Source organism: Pipistrellus kuhlii, unplaced genomic scaffold (assembly GCF_014108245.1).
Source record: "Pipistrellus kuhlii isolate mPipKuh1 unplaced genomic scaffold, mPipKuh1.p scaffold_m20_p_5, whole genome shotgun sequence".
In the NCBI taxonomy this organism is placed as follows: domain Eukaryota; kingdom Metazoa; phylum Chordata; class Mammalia; order Chiroptera; family Vespertilionidae; genus Pipistrellus; species Pipistrellus kuhlii.
The window spans coordinates 64440757-64459361 of NW_023425551.1; the positions used below are offsets into that span (position 1 = coordinate 64440757).

Here is an 18605-nt window from a genome sequence, read left to right on the forward strand (position 1 = left end):
TATTATGGTTGTTAAAATCAGTTTCTGGTGACCCAACATGCCTTATTTAAATTCTGCCTCTATTGCCTTCTGTGTGATCTTAGATAAATTACTAACTTCTAAGTATTATGGTTTCCTCTTGAATAAAAAATAAAAAAGAGCACCTGCTTCATATATTGCTTGTGAAAATGAATTAAAACATATAAAATGAATAGAATAATGTTAAACACATAGCACTCAAGTAGGTTACAGGACTCTGAGTCAACAAAAGACAAGTAAACTAGCCTTCATAGCCAGGGTATAGCTTGAAACTGGCAAGCAACATCTTTCTTTATATGTTTATTAAACCTTCATTTGAAGGCATTGTATCTTATATAGCTTCAGTTTCTTCCATGTTATCTTGCAATGCTGAGATGAGTTTGCAAGCAGATCTTTTAAAATGTTCCTTGCCATTTTTCAAATGGGATTATTTTCAAGCATCTGTCCAGAGCTTGCTACGATGAATATTAATGCAGTGTTTTAAAGAGCTGCTTCTGGCTATTAGTCATTCAATCTATCTGAAGTTTCTCTGAGGTGGTAACATGCTCAAAGCGTACCAGCCCCTGATAGCCCCTGCTTTCCAAAAGAAATGACTTCAAAGGAAAGCTAACTGCACCCAGGAACCCCTATAGGCTCTGCCTCTCTATTCTAAAGACTGGCACCTTCCAACACAGCCCCAACTAATACACCATCAGGGAGGTTACACCATTCCTCATGGTCTGACCTGGCTACTGAGTCTGACTGCTATCCTTAGGAGGTTAAGCAAATCTCGGGGAAATTTAAGGGTTCTGCGATTTTTCTATGTGTGAAGTTCTGATGAGATGCCAAGACAAAGTGTTCCTTGAAATTGCAAAAAGTTAGCATGAAAAATAGGACTTGCCCCCATACACGTAGGTTTCATTTTGGAGGTTCAAATAAGTAACTTTATCTAACTGATTTTCCTCCTCACCCTTTGGTTGTTCTTTCCCGTGGAGCCTTGGTATGGAGCTCAAATTCTACATTTCTAGCTGAATTCCCTGTGTTGCATGATGGAGCTCCAGTGAGGATACTGTTCTGTTTTCTGACACATGACTTTTATCTGTCGCAACCATTGGTTATCCATGTGGACGGTAAAATTGTGGGGACAATGGAAGTTCTCCCGGTGATCCATGTTTACTTTTTCATGTTTGTAACATAACAATCTCGGTGCTAATGCATCTGGGCTATATTAATAATTTATACATAACAAAAAGCAGACATCACCTCACTAGTCTTTAATCAAATCCAGTGCCTCTCTGTTGACTCTGAGAATGTTTTATTGTGTGGGATAAATGGGAGGTGATGAGATCTGTTGCTCCACTGACTTGGTAAGCAAATTGAAACACTGTGAAGAATCATGGTTCTAGGTATGGTGTCTCTTTTGGAGTTCTGAGACCAATTCTAATGTGTGTGTGTGCATGGTGGGAGAGGTGATTCCCCCACAACAAGCCATTTTAGAGATACCACCTGGTATCCTACAATTCAATCCAATTCTGACACCTTCCCAGAGGTAACCATAGCCCACAGTTCTTCAAGATCGTTCCCTCCCTTTTCATCCCCCGAAAGACACCAATAGCCATTTCAGGTTTTTACTTATACTTCTGACCAGCTGGCTATAAATCAGTTTCCAACAACCCCTCCAACTCAGGATGCCAACTGCCTGTCCAAGTTATCTGTACTTCAGACTGACTGGCTATAAATGAGAGGTTTTCATGACCTCCTCCTCAGGTTTGATTAATTTGCTAGGATGGCACACAGAACTCAGAGAAACATTTTACTTACGAGATCACCAGCTCATTATGAAAGAATAGAACTCAGGGATAGCCAGACTGAAGAGATATACAGGGCAAGGGGCTTTTAGGCTCCCTCCAGGCACGCCCTCTCCCAGCACCTCCACATGTTCAGTTCATGGCCCAGAAAGTTCTCTGAACCCATTCATTTTGGTTTTGTATGGAGGCTTATTACATAGAGGTTGGTGATTAAATCATTGATCAGCCCCTCCTTTCTGGAGGTTGAGGGATGGGTACTAAAAGTTTCCTCTAATCACTTAGTGGGTTCCCCTGGCAACCAACCTCCATCCTTAGGTTACCTAAGAGTTTCCAAAGGTCACCTCGTTAACATAACAAAAGACACCCTTATTGCTGTAACCACAAGAAATAATAGGAACTCTATGCCAGGAAAAGAGTGGAAAACCAAATGTCCTTTTCTTAGTATAAATCACAATAACTCAAAACAACCAATGTAGACATTTCTTCAGTGAAGGCACAGAAGTATATGCTTGTATTGATGATTCAAGTAAAGAATTCAGGAAAAGAAACAATTGATTCCAGGAAAGAATCAATCATTTCTCTAAGCCAGTAACCTGGACAAACAGTATTTGCAACACCTGGGAACTTGTTAGAAATGCAGATGCCCACATTCATCTCAGACCTGCTCTAAGCCACTATTACAAGACATTATAAGGACATGCTTGGACTCTTCCATTACAGCAAGACACCTAGTGTCCATAAAAACGCATAATTAAATTGACACCATGTATCCAGTTAATTAGGTTGACCAATTTCTCAGCAGTAGACAGACATATAAATTATTTAATACATCTTAAATGGTCCTTAAGAGGTTATCTAGGTCCACACTGTTCAAAGGGTGATTCCTGGACCAACAGCATCACCTGAGAGTTCATTAGAAATGCAAGTATCAGGCCCCATTCCACAATTACTATATCAGAATCTGCATTCTTACTGGAAACCACTTTATTCTTAAACACTTTAAAGTCTAAGACCAGTTGTGCAAGTTCACCATCTACCTAACATCACTCAAAGATATATTTAAGAAGTCACTCATCCTGAGAAAATATAACTTAGATCTTCCAGAAATGAGTCTGACTCCAGTACCATCTATATGACATCATAATACTATTCTAAAATAATTTATTTGCATGATTTTCCATTTCCTCAAAATCTGTAATAAGAGTTTCTATTTACTTAATTTTACTATGTTCTATTTATTTACATACATTTACATAAATTAACATATCAAACCTTTGTACCAGCATTCTGGTTTAGGATTGATATATTTTTCACTTCACAGACACAAAATTGAGGCAAAGAGAGTCTCTTGTTAATAGTTACTTATCTTATAGAAGGCAAGACATTATTTGAATCCAGACATGCTAGTGCCATATTATGTTCCTAGGGCTATGATCTATAATAAAATCTAATAACACTTTCAAACATTGCATCTCATATTAGAGTAATTGTTACTGATCATGGTTTTTACTAAAATTCAGGAGTGGAGCTGAGGAAGAAGGGAGGAAGAAGGGGCCCTGTTTATATTTTAGGTTTTAAAGCTAAAAAGGTTATATATATTAATTTATTCATGAGGCCCAAACCCCAGTAAAAGTCTCGATCTCTAAGTCTATAAATTAAATAGCATAAAAGCAAAAAGTTACAGAATTTACTCTGGATTTGAATTTTTACATTGGGTGGTAACTAAAGCCATTCTAAAGAAATGGTTTATTTTTCATCATCCTCCTTATTCGTAACTTACAACACACATGCGTATTCTTTAAAGAATTCTGAAGAGTTTTCATATAATAAAAAACAAGATCCTAAAGGAATAATCACTAATTTCTAAGAGGAAAAACATACATTTATAAGTGAGTGTCTATGAATTTGATGAACTACAAATTCACCAGGCAGCCACTTTAATTCAGAAAATACAAAAAATACTGGGCTATTTAGAGGCTATGTTATAAATATGAATACAGAGCAGGGAAATTCTGTTGACTGTTCCTTGGAAAATCAAGAGACTTTTTTAGCACCTGGACTGAATTTGAAGGATACTGGACTTGAATTAAAGTTTTGTGTAGAAACCAAGAAAAAGTCAGTGGTTTTGGCTAGGTGAAGTGATTTATTTAAAGCCAGAATTTAATACAAAGCTCCCGGAATACTAACCTACATGAATTGGCTATAAGGGAAAGTGGCGTATGTGTGTGTGTGTGTGTGTGTGTGTGTGTGTGTGTGTGTTTCAAAGAGAGAAACAGAGAGAGAGAAAGACAGCAACATTTTTTGTAATGGAAATGTCTTTCACAATTCACTTAGCTGTTTTATTTATAGTCTATAATCTTTCTTCTCAGTTAGTGATCAGCCGACAATAAAAATTCGACTAAGAATTTACAAAAGTGAGTTTGAGCTTTTATTAATCATTTTTGTACAATCTTAAACATATTATACTAAAGACACCTGTAAAATTTTTATGTAGGTTAGAAAAAATGTATAAAAGTATGCATTATGCACCTCCATATATATATGGGCATGTTTAAAGAACTTTATATAAAAATCTTCATTAATAGAATGTTATTTTAGATTAAGACCTTCATGGAGAATAGATGGTTGAAATGTTGCAAGGTAAAATGAAATGCAGCCAAATAATCTATCCATTGAATGCAGACAAGTAAGATAAATAAAACAGTCTTATAAGCAATCTTGGTATCTAAGATGAGGCTTTAAAAAACAGACAGGGGGAAAATAGGACTACAAAAAAAGAAATTGATGATAGAAACAGGTACTAATACCAAGCTCTCCTTTCTTAAGCCTCTTAAAAGATTATACACATTTTTAGAATTTTTTATATTAAAATTTCACAAAAGCCAATTGGTTTGCAAATGTTTTTGGGAATACTATTCTTTCACCCTTATTATTAACAGACAAAGCTAACCATATTTTATAGTTTATTAAGGATATACAATCATTTAAGAGCAAATATATGTTTGGATCAATTACGTATTTATGTGTTAATACCTTCCAAGCATCAGTTGTAAAATAGTTGCCTACTACTCAGACTTTTTGAAAATTGATCTATAAAAAGGAAAATTGTTAGAAAATAGAAGGAACTTGAAATGTTTTTTATTAAAGTGGGCAGCAGCAGCTTGGTTTTGTTAATTCCTGATTTCTTTGCTCAAATATTTGAATTGAAAATTCCAATGTAAGTATAATAGAAACACAAATGAGTGAGGCTCTTAAAAGGGAAGCTTTTATAAGTATTGTAAGGGGAGTTCTAATAAAAGAAAGAAAAACAAATGGTGTTCAGAAGACAGTACTGCTATAGAGATATAGTAGACATTGGATCATTCATTCATTCATTCATTCACTATTTATTGAGTGGCTAATGTGTACCAACTGTTTTTAGGCCATGGGGTGAAGCAGGCCACCTTGAGAGCTGCACAGTATTAGCTTCGCCTTTCTGTGCACAGACGTTTCTCATTCCCTGAGAGGTGTGAGTGAAAAGAGGCTCTGGGACCTATGGCCGGTGACTGGGTGTTTCCCACATGTGGATTAGAGCAATGGTTCCCAAACTTCCCACACTTGATTGAAAATCAGAACCACCTGGGTGGTGTGTGTGTGTGTGTGGGGTGTGGGGTGTGTGTGTGTGTGTGTGTGTGTGTGTGTGTGTGTATTTTGATATTGAGTTCTGAGCTGTATATATTTTAATGTAATCATCATCTGGATATTTCTGAGTGTTAACAGGTTTGAGAATCAAAATTTTAATGTCCATCTTTCTCAACACTTTGTGGTTGTATTGTATCTGCAATCATCAGGTTCTTAATTAATAATGGAAAGAGTTTTTCCTAATAGAGTTATGGAACCAGTTGGCTTTAGCAACACAGACACCAAATGGTTCGGTTCTCAATCCAGAACCCCAAACAACTGCTTAGAGTGATAAGCAATTAAAATGTATACAACAGCCGAAACTGGTTTGGCTCAGTGGTAGAGCATCGGCCTGCAGACTGAAAGGTCCCAGGTTCGATTCCGGTAAGGGCATGTACATTGGTTGCAGGCACATCCCCGGTAGGGGGTGTGCAAGAGCAGCTGGTCAATGTTTCTCTCTCATCAACGTTTCTAACTCCCTCTCCCTCTCCCTTCCTCTCTTTAAAAAATCAATAAAATATATTTTAAATAAATAAATGAATAAAATGTATACAACATTTGCTATATAACAGGCACTTTATAAACAATCTCATTCACTCTCTCTGGATGAATGTGGAGCCTCTGCCATGCCCTAATAGGAGAGTTATAGCGGAGACCCCCGAGTTCTGGAGCTAGGCTATGTCACCTGCAGTGGAGGACTATTTGCCATTTGAAATATAGCTCCTAACATGCTCCTAACTGGGTATCATCAAATCCATTAAGTCACTGGTTCCCAGAAAGGTGAATAGAGACTATCAGAGCTAATTGTAAAAGGGCAGCTGCCACAGCACAAAGCCATGAGATGGCTTTATAGGACAGTGATGAAGGGAAATCCTGCCCAGAGGCAGTGCTTGAACAGTACTCTTTCTCTTTTTTAATCCTAAGCTGAAGGTATTTTTAAAATTAATTTTGAGAGATAAATATTGAAGGGGATGGAACCCACAACCTACGTGCCTTAACCAATAATTGAACCTGAAAACTTTTGGTATACGGGATGAAACTCCAACTAAGTGAGCAACTCAGCTAGGGTTAAGTACTAGTCTTAATTGTCACATTGTAGAGAAAGAAGTGATTAGAAGTTAAGACTGATGGACAGTGGTAAATTGCTTGATTAGAGAAATGAAAAGAGCAAACTTAAAAGATTGTAGATAAGGAAATCAGAGGAAGAGGCACGTGGAAGGACCAGTCTTTATATTCATGTTAATGTCTCAATGAGAATACTCATCAGAGAGTAGGCCCTTAACAATTAGGTAAATTTGTGACCTACCCCATGGAGGCCAACCAGGCATTTTTCAGTGAGCTTGAAGAGAGTAACAGATGGTGCAGTGTCTGGGCACCACAGAATAGACTCCCTCTTCCTAGAGCTGATCCATCAAAGTTTCAGCAATCCTGAATGCCACACCTCCCAGCAATAGCAGAGACTAATACTAAACCCTCGATTTGGCAGTTAGGTGGTAGATGGATGATTTCATAATCCTCCTACCCTGAAGAAGGCAGTGATGCATTCCTACTAGAATTTATCCGTATTTTAGATGTGAACATGCCATTGTTTGTTGTCATCAAAATGCTTCCTCAAATGCCTAATCTTTGTGCAAGTGCAATATGAGAGTCCTTCACCTTGTGCCATGCCTCCTTCCTTCCTATCCAGTGCTTTTCTGCCACTGTGGCTCCACTCAGCAGTCATAAATATAGTATATTCAATTGCTAGAGAATCAAGGCTCACGAGCAGCAGGGGACAGGTTCCAAATGATAAATGCTTGCCCCTTTCTTCTGACATGAAGACAGATCTACAAATAAGGTGACCAGACATCCCACTTTTGGCGGGACAGTCCCTATTTTTAACAAATTGTCCCGCATTCCACGTTAAAAATCGGGACTGTCCCACCAAAAGCAGGACATCTGGTCACCTTATTCTACAATGCATTTCTCAAAGCACTTTATAAGGACCCCTAAAAAGCAAGACAACCCAAAAAGAGTTAAAGTGACAGTGTGAGTTAATTATTCTTGATTTCATTGTGTAGAGTTTTACAATCAGGATATGAGCTCAGGTAGAAACTGGCTGGTTTTCAAGTAGAAATCAGAGAGATTAAAATGAGGGTTCTATAATATTGAAAGCTGACTGCTTCTACAACCCAAATAGCAAGAAACAAGACCGAAAATGATTTCTAGTTATAAAAGGCCCATGACTGAAAAAAAATTTCTAGTTATTTTCAAGTTAAACAAATTGACTCAACTACCCTGTTTCCCTGAAAATAAGACAGTGTCTTATATTAATTTTTGTTCCTAAAGATGTGCTAGGTCTTATTTTCAGGGGATGTCTTATTTTTCCATAAAGAAGAATACGGTACACATTTATTGTTAAATGAAAATAAAGGAAATTTATTACCTGTATACGGTACGGTAGTATGGTAGTTGTCAACACAAACCAGACAAACTGTGAATCCTACAGTATCAAGAATTTAGTCATTTATTAAATGACAATCATGTCATCATCTTCTGGAACATCATCATAACAATCCAATTCCTGAATTTCCTGGTGAATTTCTTGTGACTCCATTTCTTTCAGAATCAGTGGACCAAATCTCTCATGTTTAGCAATAGCACTGTCTTTAAATGAGTACTTCTTGTCAAGGTAGCCTGCTCACAGTGCATTTGCAATGCAACTGTCAGTGATTTTCTTCCATGAATTCTTCACCCAAGTCACAACTTCTTGCAGTTTCGGTTTCACAAAGTTTCCACACTGATTTCTCTTCATTCTATTTTCAATGTAGTCATTAATTTCCATGCGCAAATTGTCTTTGAATGGCTTGCTTATTGCAATATCAAGGGTCTGGAGATAGGCCGTCATTCCTGTGAGAATCATTATCTGATCTATTTTTCTTTCGTGAAGACATGTCTTCATGTCTTTAGCGTGGTGAGTGCTGGCTGTATCCCAGACTAACAGACCTCTTTGGCTCCCTCGCATAACAAGCGACAACATTAAATTGATCCACTTCCTTACAACTGCTTGTGTGGCCCAGGCTTTTTCAGTTTAAAGAATAAAAAATGCCCAAAACATGTTTAATCTTTTCCTTCTTGCCCTTAGAAATGATTAAAGGTGGGATTTTAGTGCTATCCAGACAAATTACCAAAATACAGAAAACACATGCACTTTCGTAAGCAATGGAGGGAATGTACACTAAGGAGGCACCCCGCTGTTCAATTGTTATTTGAGATGATTGGCCCAAAACACTGCAGTTTCATCCATAGCAATCATGTTGGAAAGACTGTATTTAGAGAAGTCAGCATCATCAATAAAGGACTTGAATGCAAGTGTTCGCTTAATAACTTGAGTATCTTCCAACCTAAACAATGTTGTAGATCTTCTTAAAGACAGTTCACTTCGCTGAAGGAAATTATCTAGCCAGTGTTGTAATGCTTTGAAGTCTTTGGGGGCTATGTCAAACTGTGGTGCCATTGCAAAGGCAAATTCTTAAATCTGAGCCCTATTCACAACCAAAGCCTTTGTTCTCCTGTCAACAACCCATTCACAGATCAGGTCTTCCAGCTTGGAAAATAATGGTTGCTGACCTGATCCACACTTGCACTTTTTAGCATTTCCCTTGTCCATTTGTTCAATGAGGTTTTTATACTCTGCTCACCAGAGTATACCAATCGGACACTCAACATCTTCTCTTTGCAGAAAGCAGTAAGATTTTGGCCCCGAGAGTCTTCCACGATTCCTTTCTTGTACTCCACCGAGTAGCTTTTTCTTTTTGCGCTCATTTCTAGGGGTAAAAAAAAGGAATTGGGGTATCAAGGTGGGAGGAGGGGGATCACTTAAAATGACACAGGAGGGATCAGAGGGGGGAATCAAAATGGCACAGGAGAATCAAAGGGGGATTACCATTTTAGTAACCCCTTTTGATCTTCCTGTGTCATTTTGATTGCCCCTCTGATCCTCCTGTGTCATTTTAAGTGATCCCCCTCCCCCCACCCATGTGCCACTGAACACCTTCATCAGACGTCCCCCTACCCCTTTATCAGACATTTACCCCTGGGGCCTGCCTGGGGACTGTCACTGGGCTTGCTGGGGCCTGGATCTGGGCTGGAGCAGGGTCTGCCACTGACTGAGAACCTTCAGTCATCATGAGAGCAGCCGCAAGCATCAGGTAGTGTCATCAGAGATAGACCAGCACTCACCACCTTTGCTGCGTCCTATGGGCTCTAATCCTTCTACATGCATCTGCGAAAGTCTCCTCCACTCTCCCACCTCGCGCTCACTGCTCACTCCGACCTCTGCTCTGCCTCCACACAGCAGTGACTTCAGGACTCTGTGTAATGTCACTGGTTGCTAGACGCCAGTTGGGGCGGCCCTAGAGACCAGTTTACGGTAAATTAATTTTCATTCTGAGACAGAGCTTAGCGGGGCCTTATTTTGGGGGGGGATACCTTATATTTCACTCAGAAGGAAACCTGTAAGTAGGTTGTATTTTGGGAGGATGTTTTATTTTGGGGGAAACACGGTAGGCAGCAAAAAACAGATTAAGGGTATTACATGTTCACCCAAGTCCATTGTTTAGTTTAAATCATTAAATTAATTTAAATCATTAAGTTGGATTGAGGAAGCAAGGAAATAAGGCAGACTTGGGAAATAAAGCAGATTTGGGAACTAAGTCAAGAAAACTTTTTTTTTTTTTTATGGGTATCGGCCAATGTAACTGACTAAAAGCAAATAGATGAGAAATCTAACACATTTTAAAGAGATTATAATGCCAAACAAGTCACCAGTCTGCTTGTAAAAAGTGTGTGGCTCCAAAACAGCTTTTAGTCCCTCAAACTGTTATGATCTCTGAGAGCACCATATTCCTAGGGAGGGCACACTCCCCAGGACCTAATTTGGGTATGGCTATAAAGGAAGGTGGACAGGGAAAAACTCCCAGAGGGTAAAAATTATAGGCACAAAAAGTGGTTCTTCCCAGGTGGCCAAAAATATCCACAATGCCAGGGAAGCTTCATAAGGCCTGCCAAGAACGATCCCATTACTAACTTTCCCACATTTCCTTATTTTTGAATGAGAGTTTTTATTGAGGTTATGAAGTCTCTATTACAGTATATAATGTGTGTGTGTGTGTGTGTGTTAGGGGAGGGAGTGTGGGTGTTCCTGTTGGGAAAGATAGCAGGAAATAGTAATCAATCTTTATAGTTTATAGGTTGCCTGTCTCCTACAGGCACCATAAAATCTGGATTGCACATCATCCAAGATCTACTCCAATCTTACATTTCAAAATTCTATTCATAGAGTAATTAAATAATCATATGTATGTATATACATACATACAAATACTATAGAATACTATGCAAACTTTATAAAGAATTGAGCCATCACATATGTACATACTTGCAAATGTGTCTATCATATTTTTAAGTTAAGAAGCAAGCTCTAAAGCAGAATGTATTGTATTATTACATTAAAAGTATGTGTGTATGTGTGTGTCAAGATGAGGAAGGCTCCCGTTTGGATGTATACAAGGTAGTCAAGCTATATATGTATTTAAAAGGTTCAAAGTAAAAAAAAAAGGGGGGGGGGTTGAAAGAATGTTCATCAAACTTCTGAAAGTTGACTTTCTAGAGAATGGAATAGGGGGAAGATTTATCTTTATTTCTGTACTCTTAAATTGTCTCAGCTTATATCTATCATATGTGTATTGCTATGCCTTCTATTCCCTGTAGGATTTAATAAGTAGGTAGTCTCTTTTCATTTTTATTTTTAAAAATAATTCATCAAAAAAAAGGAACTGAGTTTTTATGGACAGAATAGGAATATTCCCAAATCTCTTTCAGAGTTGGCAAGAGAAAAGGCAATTTAAGTAATGCAACAAGAGCACCTTCCTGTCAGTGACTGAATCCCTCAATGTAGCTGAGCAACACAGTAATCATCCTTTAACTTTTCTCTCTCTGTAGTCCTCTCTGTACTAATCAATGTGTCTCTGTTCCATTTCCTTCATCTTTCTATCAGCTCCACCTGCCACATATTTGCTCTGTGCTGCAGGACACCAGGAGGGAGAAAATCTGTGAGGATCCAGCGGTTAGTGATTAAAGGGAAGTTGGTGGCTGAATACATACACTTTGTTCAGGATGCGCGTTGCCTAAGTCTGTTCCTGCATGGGAGGTGGGCTCTCTGGCACATTTTCTTTTTCTTTTCTTTTTTTTAAAATATTTTATTGATTTTTTACAGAGAAGAAGGGAGAGGGATAGGAGCTAGAAACATCGATGAGAAACATCTATCAGCCGCCTCATGTACACCCCCCACAAGGAATGTGCCCACAACCAAGGTACATACATGCCCTTGACCGGAATCGAACCTGGGACCCTTCAGTCCACAGGCCGACGCTCTATTCACTGAGCCAAACTGGTTTCGGCATCTGGCACATTTTCAAAGCTTAATTCTGAGACCAGAACTGAGAGGTTCTGCCTGAGGAGGCTTTGTAGCACACTGAAGGGACACAAGCTTGCTGTCTGTTGTTTCACAGACAGGAAGACACAGTGGGCTGCCAGTTAGCATCCTGAGTCTACAGCACTCGGGGTACAGAACCCTGAGGAAGGCATTGAATCTCTTAGCTTCCTTTATCTTGTGTGTGAAACAAAGAATATAATAGCTTCTAGCTCGTGAAATTATTAGGATTAAGTAAGAAAATGTGACCAGAATGAAGCACTCACTAAACTTCATAATTATAATATTAAAAGATGCACTTGGTCACATTCATGCAAATTATTTCCAGCTGAATTCAGGCTCCAAGCAAGTGTTCTTCAAACTTCAGAGAGAAACACATTAGTGAGTTATAAAATCCATTTAGTGGGTAGTAGTCAACATCGAAAATAATTAATGGAATAGAAAAAACAATAATTAAAAACACATATACAGAAGACACTGCATATAAAGAGCTAATGGAAAATTCATTGCTTGCTGTGGTCTCAGGTTAAGTGAGTTTGAAAAACAATGCTTTAAGCCAAACAAATGTGCAAAACAGAAACTCTTCCCCAATTGTCTTCTCAATTCTACTCATTTCTGCCTCTTTCAAGTACAGTGCGCCAAAGCTCTAAGGCTTTGGAAGCATGCTGTAATGATAGATCTTTTTGATAATGCAGGAGCATGCTGAGGTGATGTGAGAAATCGGGAGGCAATGGAGAGAGAGCCAGCTCATTCAAACATGTGCTTTTGCTATGTCCCAAGCATATGGGACAGGGATAAAGACGTTAGAACTAGCCAGGCCTCAGAATTTGGTTCTTGTTTTTGTTTGAAACTTTTTCTCTTAATTCAACTATGGAGAATGTGACGGAAGGCCTGTAAGGTTCTTTTAAGTCTATAAACCTGTCACTTAAAATTCCTGCTTTTAGTAGGTAATGTTTGAGGAGCAAAGCTCATAAAGTTTAGTGAGTGAAGAAAGTGAAGTAGTTTTAGATTTTTTTTTTTACATTGTTACTACTACTTCAATGTTTATGGATTTCTACTGTTTCTCTAAAAATATTTTTGCTCTGTACAGGTTAGAGTAGCTAAACACGTGGTAGTAAAATATTACAGTAATTAAAAATGCATGGAAGAAAAATAGGCTTAGAACTAGAATTAAATTGCTGGGACTGATATTTTGAGGGAACTTATGCTCAGGAACAGAATTATCTCTAACCTGTAGAATCTACCTTTTTTCGTTTCCTGGCTATCATTTAATATGGAGAAACCAAGTAAAAATAACCATGATGATGTAACTATATGTTATCTGTCTCAATTATTTTATTTGCTATTTCTTTCTATAATGTTATGAGCTGTTCATTATAAATACATTTACTTCCAACAGAATTAGCCACCTAATATTAATCAGAGAGCATGATTATTTAGAAACTAAGATTCAACATATACCATGCTGCATTTTTCCTCTTTATGTCATGTTTCAATTGAAATATGTCCCTAGTGCTAATTATAAAAATTGTAGATATTCCACAGAGGGCTCTGTTGAAATCAAAACCATATACCAAATTGTATGTCTCTTACCTAATACACAACAAATCATAATTATAATCACATTTGTATCTGCTAAGAAATATAGAAAAATTAAAAATGTCTGTGTACCTGTATATAGTTAACTACGTCAATGTATAGGTATAGATATAGATACATATGTGGTTGTATCTCTCAAATATTTTTCATAAATATAGAGGCTTGGTTTTCCATGAAACATCTGTTATTTCCTCCTAGAAATGGTGTTTGCAGGTTTGGTGGTTTCTACTAGGGGCCTAGAGGTCTGGGGATGTTTTGAAATTTGGGTGGTTGCATGGACTGAACCTGAATATGGGCAATGGAGAGGCCTTGAATTAGTATATGATAATTTCCTGAGGTTCTTTCTGTAAGACTCCCAGACAAATCCCTCTCAACCACTTGCTTAATTTAAGAAGCTAGGCAAATTATTTAAATTCCTAAATCTCAGTGTTCTTATTTCCAAAATTGAGTAAATAATAACTTTAGAAAGTTATGTTTTCCATCTCATCATTACAGCTAAGTCAACAGACATATTAAAAACAAGGGGAGCCTGGCTGGTGTGGCTCAGTGGTTGAGCGTCGATCTATGAACCAGGAGATCACAGTGTGATTCCTGTTTAGGACACATGCCTCGATTGCAGCTCAATCTCCAGTGTGGGGCATGCAGGAGGCAGCCGATCAATGATTATCTCTCACCATTGATGTTTTTATCTCTCTCTCCCTTCCTTTATGAAATCAATAAAAATGCCATCTTGCATTGCCTAGCCTCAGTTGAGCCACCAGATGATGGTAGCTATACAAGCGACCCCAGATCATCACCAGAATCACCCCACTGAGCCAAGCCCAGTGTGAAGAATTGTGAGTAAATATATGCTTATTTCTAGTCCCTACATTTTGGGGTGGTTTATTTCTTACAATAAATACCTAAAACATTCAGCCATCTGGTAGGATAAATATTTTATGCTGTTCAATATCAAAATCAATAAATAATATCTAAGAATGACCAGTAACATAAGTTAAAAACATATAACACATATAGACAAGTGAGTAAAATACCAAATGCACAAAACATAATCAGAAAATATATTTTTTTAAAAATAAATAGCAGACAAAGTTATCTTTGTGCACAAACTTTCTGTGCTGAATTACTACTTGGTGCTGGTCAATAAATATATATTATATATAATTTACTGAATAGGTATCACTTACTGAAACATGATCTTCTGTGAAGCATCTGCTGGAAAATCTTGCACAAAGATTCTTCACTCTGTGGAATGGTCCTACAGGTGCACTGCACTTGAAGCACCGTCCCAAAGGTGCCCATGTACGCTGCCTTGCAGTCATCACTTCCTGAGCAAGTGAGGTCCTGCTTGCCCAAGGTGCTAATGCAAGTCTCATCTTCGTGGCACTTTCTAGGCACAGGCTGCCAGCATTTTGACTGAAATGCCTTGTAGCGCCTCCTATAAAGAGTCAAGAAATGTACTTCGTCTCTGAATGATATTCCTTCACATTAGCATGCGGTGCTTCCTCAGCTAAGGAAAGACTGACATCAAACACAATGCCGCTTAGATGCCAGTACATAGCTGAAAACGAAGTCTGTACATTTGAATATCCCAGCAGAAGAGTGTGGAAGGAAAAGTAGAGAAACCTTGTGAATTTCCTCGTGTGATGAAAGACAGAGGCTAAGTTTACGATTCCCTGGATGAATTTTCCTTCATTACTAATTTTCTCTCAATGGCTGATGATTTGCAGTCTGAACTACAGGGGAGATTTATTAGCAGTGTTTTTTGAAGCAGAATGTGGTTTTGGTTGACTAGCAGTTGGCCACTGTTTCACACCAAGTGATTTTAGATAAGGCTCTTGACCTTTTCAGCCTCTTTTCCCACAGGATGGGAGGTATTATATTCTTTCTTAACATTTCTAAGGAGACCAATTAGAATTTTTAAAATGCTTTGAGTTTCTCTGGCTGTAACAGCTAATTTAAAGCAAAAATTTATGAGTTTATTTAATTGCCAACATAATCCATTAGAACCACATCCATTCATAACTTTCCTGACCTTGTATTTGTGCTGTACTAGCAATGAATAAAAATCTCAGTAATGTTCAATAATTTCATATTTGAAATTTCCACAGTAATAGGATATTCCTCTCAGTGGAACCAAGGATATTAATCTTCCTACTTAATATTTATCACCTAAAATTACTTTTTACCCTTTATAGAATAGGTCACCATTAAATCTGCATGAAAACCATCTGAATACATACTTGTCATGAGCTTATTTGTCTACATGGTGCTACTCTGCTAAAACCATAAGCCACATTATTTTCAATAATCTCATATTTTATGTCACCTTAAAAAATCAGCTTTTCAATACATTGGCAAAATTAATTTATACACAAAGAAATACAATAAAAAGTTTGAATATATAATTTTGATGCCAGAAGAACAAATATATTCCTTTAATGCAATTATGGGTTATTCATAAGATGTTATCTAAATGTAAGTATTGCCCTGGCTGGTTTGGCTCAGTGGATAGAGCTTCAGCCTGCGGACTGAAGGGTCCCAAGTTTGATTCCAGTCAAGGGCACATGCCTGGGTTGCGGGCTCAATCCCCAGTAGGGTGCATGTAGGAGTTAGCCTATCAATGATCCTCCCTCATCATCGATGCTTCTATTTCTCTCTCCCTCTCCCTTCCTCTGTGACATCAATAAAATATATATAAATAGTGTTGATTATCATTAATGATTTGAATGAGAATAAATTTGTATCTAGGTGCCATTAAAAATATGTTTTTCTAAGTTTCAGTTGCATGAAGCCCTGGGTGGGTAGCTCAGTTGGTTAGAGCCTTGGCCACATGAAGATTCAATCCCAGTCATGGTACATACACTAAGCAACCAATGAGTGGATGAATGGGTGAAGCAACAAATCCGTGTCCGTCTCTCTCTCTTTAAAATTAATTAAACATTACTTAAGTTGCAAGATTTATCTATCACACAAGTTATCCATTCAGAAAATTAGTTATAAAATTTTTTAAACGTGATGAATAATGGATATATAATTAAATATTAAAAATAATAAAAATACACAAATACTTTGATACACAAATCATTTGAAATAAATTTTATGACAAAAATTATATTATAAAAATTTTGTTTATTTATCCTTTTCTTGATATTCTCCAATTTCCAATTTTTATTTATTGTTCAAATCATTAAGTGATTAAAATAATTTCTAAGTGAAGTTCATTGTTTTGTTATTTTTGCTATTGATTTCCAGTTACATTGTAAAATGTAAAAGAATGTGGTCTGTGTAAATTTGTGAACTAATATATAATCAAATTGTATAAATGTTTTATGATACTTAAAATAAATGTGCATATTGTGAAGTTTTACTTTTAAAAAGTAGACAAATAAAACACACACAAAAATAAGATACTGAGGAATAAACTTAACCAAGGAGGTAAAGGACCTATACTCCAAAAACTCTAGGACATTGAAAAAAGAAATAAAGGAAAATACAAACAAGTGGAAACATATACCATGTTCATGGATTGGAAGAATTCACATCATTAAAATGTTCATACTACCTAAAGCAGTCTACAGATTCAACACAATCCCTATTAAAATACCAATAATGGCATATTTTACAGATCTAGAATAAATATTCCAAAAATACATATGTAATCAGAAAAGACCCCAAATAGTTCAGGAATCTTGAGAAAGAAAAAAAAGAAACAAAAGCTTTGGGGATCACAATACTGGATATCAAACTATACTATAAAGCCATTATAATCAAAACAATCTGGTTCTGCAAAAGAACAGGCAATGAAACAAAACAGAGACCGCATAAGTCAACTTACACCATTACAGTCAATTAATCTTTGACAAAGAAGGCAAGAGCATACAATGGAGTAAAGACAGCCCCTTCAATAAATGATTTTTGGAAAAAACTGGGTAAGTACATGAAAATAATGAAACTAGAACATCAATTTACACCATACACAAAAATAAACTCAAAATGGGAGAAAAAAAAAAAAAAGTAAATGTAAGTCATGTCACAGAATACTAAAAATTCTGGAAGAAAACAAGCAGCAAAATATCAGAGATCTCATGTAGCAGAATTTTCACTGATATATCTCCTAGGACAAGAGAAACAAAGGAAAATATAAACAAGTGGAACTATATCAAACTAAAAAGTTAAAAACAAACAACAGTTTCTACACAGCAAAAGAAACCATCATCAAAATGAAAAGGGAACACATTGTATAGGAGAACATACTTGCCAATAATATATCTGATAAGGGGTTAATTTCCAAAATATATAAAGAATTTATACAACTCAACAAAAGGAAGACAAAGAATCCAATTAAAAATTAAGCAAAGGCCCTGAATAGAAACTTTTCCAAAGAGGACCTACAAACAATCCAATTAAAAATTGAGCAAAGGTCCTGAATAGAAACTTTTCCAAAGAGGACATACAGATGGTCAATAGACATATGAAAAAAATACTCTTAAGTCACTAATCATCAGAGAAATTCAAATTAAAACTACAACGAGGTAGTAGTAGTTTCACACATGCCAAAATGCCTATCATTAGTAAATCAACAGACAACAACTGTTGGCAAGTATGTGAAGAAAAGGAAAGCCTAGTACACTGCTAGTAGGAATGCATACTGGTACAGCCACTGTGGAAAACAGAATGGAGTTTCCTCAAAAAACTAAAAAATGCAACTGCCATTTGATCCAGTGATCTCACTTCTAGCAATATATGCTAAGAATCCTGAAACACCAATCAGAAAGAATATATTCATTTCTATGTTCATAGCAGCACTATTTCCAATAGCTACGATCTGGAAATAGCCTAAATGCTTATAGATGAGTGGATAAAAAAAACTGTGGTACATTTACATAATAGAATACTATGCATCTATAAAAAAGGATACTTTACCCATTGGGACAGTGTGGAGAGACCTGGAGATTATTATTCTAAGGGAAATAAGCCAGTCAGAGAGAGACATATCTCAATGATATACTTAGATGTGGAATCTAATGAACAAAATAACTGACGAACAAAACAGGTCCAGATATATG

The 18605-nt window shown here is 36.9% G+C and overlaps 1 protein-coding gene across 1 annotated transcript in view; it reads right to left on the reverse strand.

Annotated features, from left to right (window-relative positions):
• The window catches only part of GFRAL (GDNF family receptor alpha like), a 57541-nt gene that overhangs the window by 19657 nt on the left and 19279 nt on the right, over positions 1-18605 (reverse strand). Inside the window, exon 6 of the mRNA XM_036415072.2 lies at positions 14724-14974. Within this exon, the coding sequence (XP_036270965.1) occupies positions 14724-14974 (251 nt within the window). The remainder of the gene's footprint in view (positions 1-14723; positions 14975-18605) is intronic.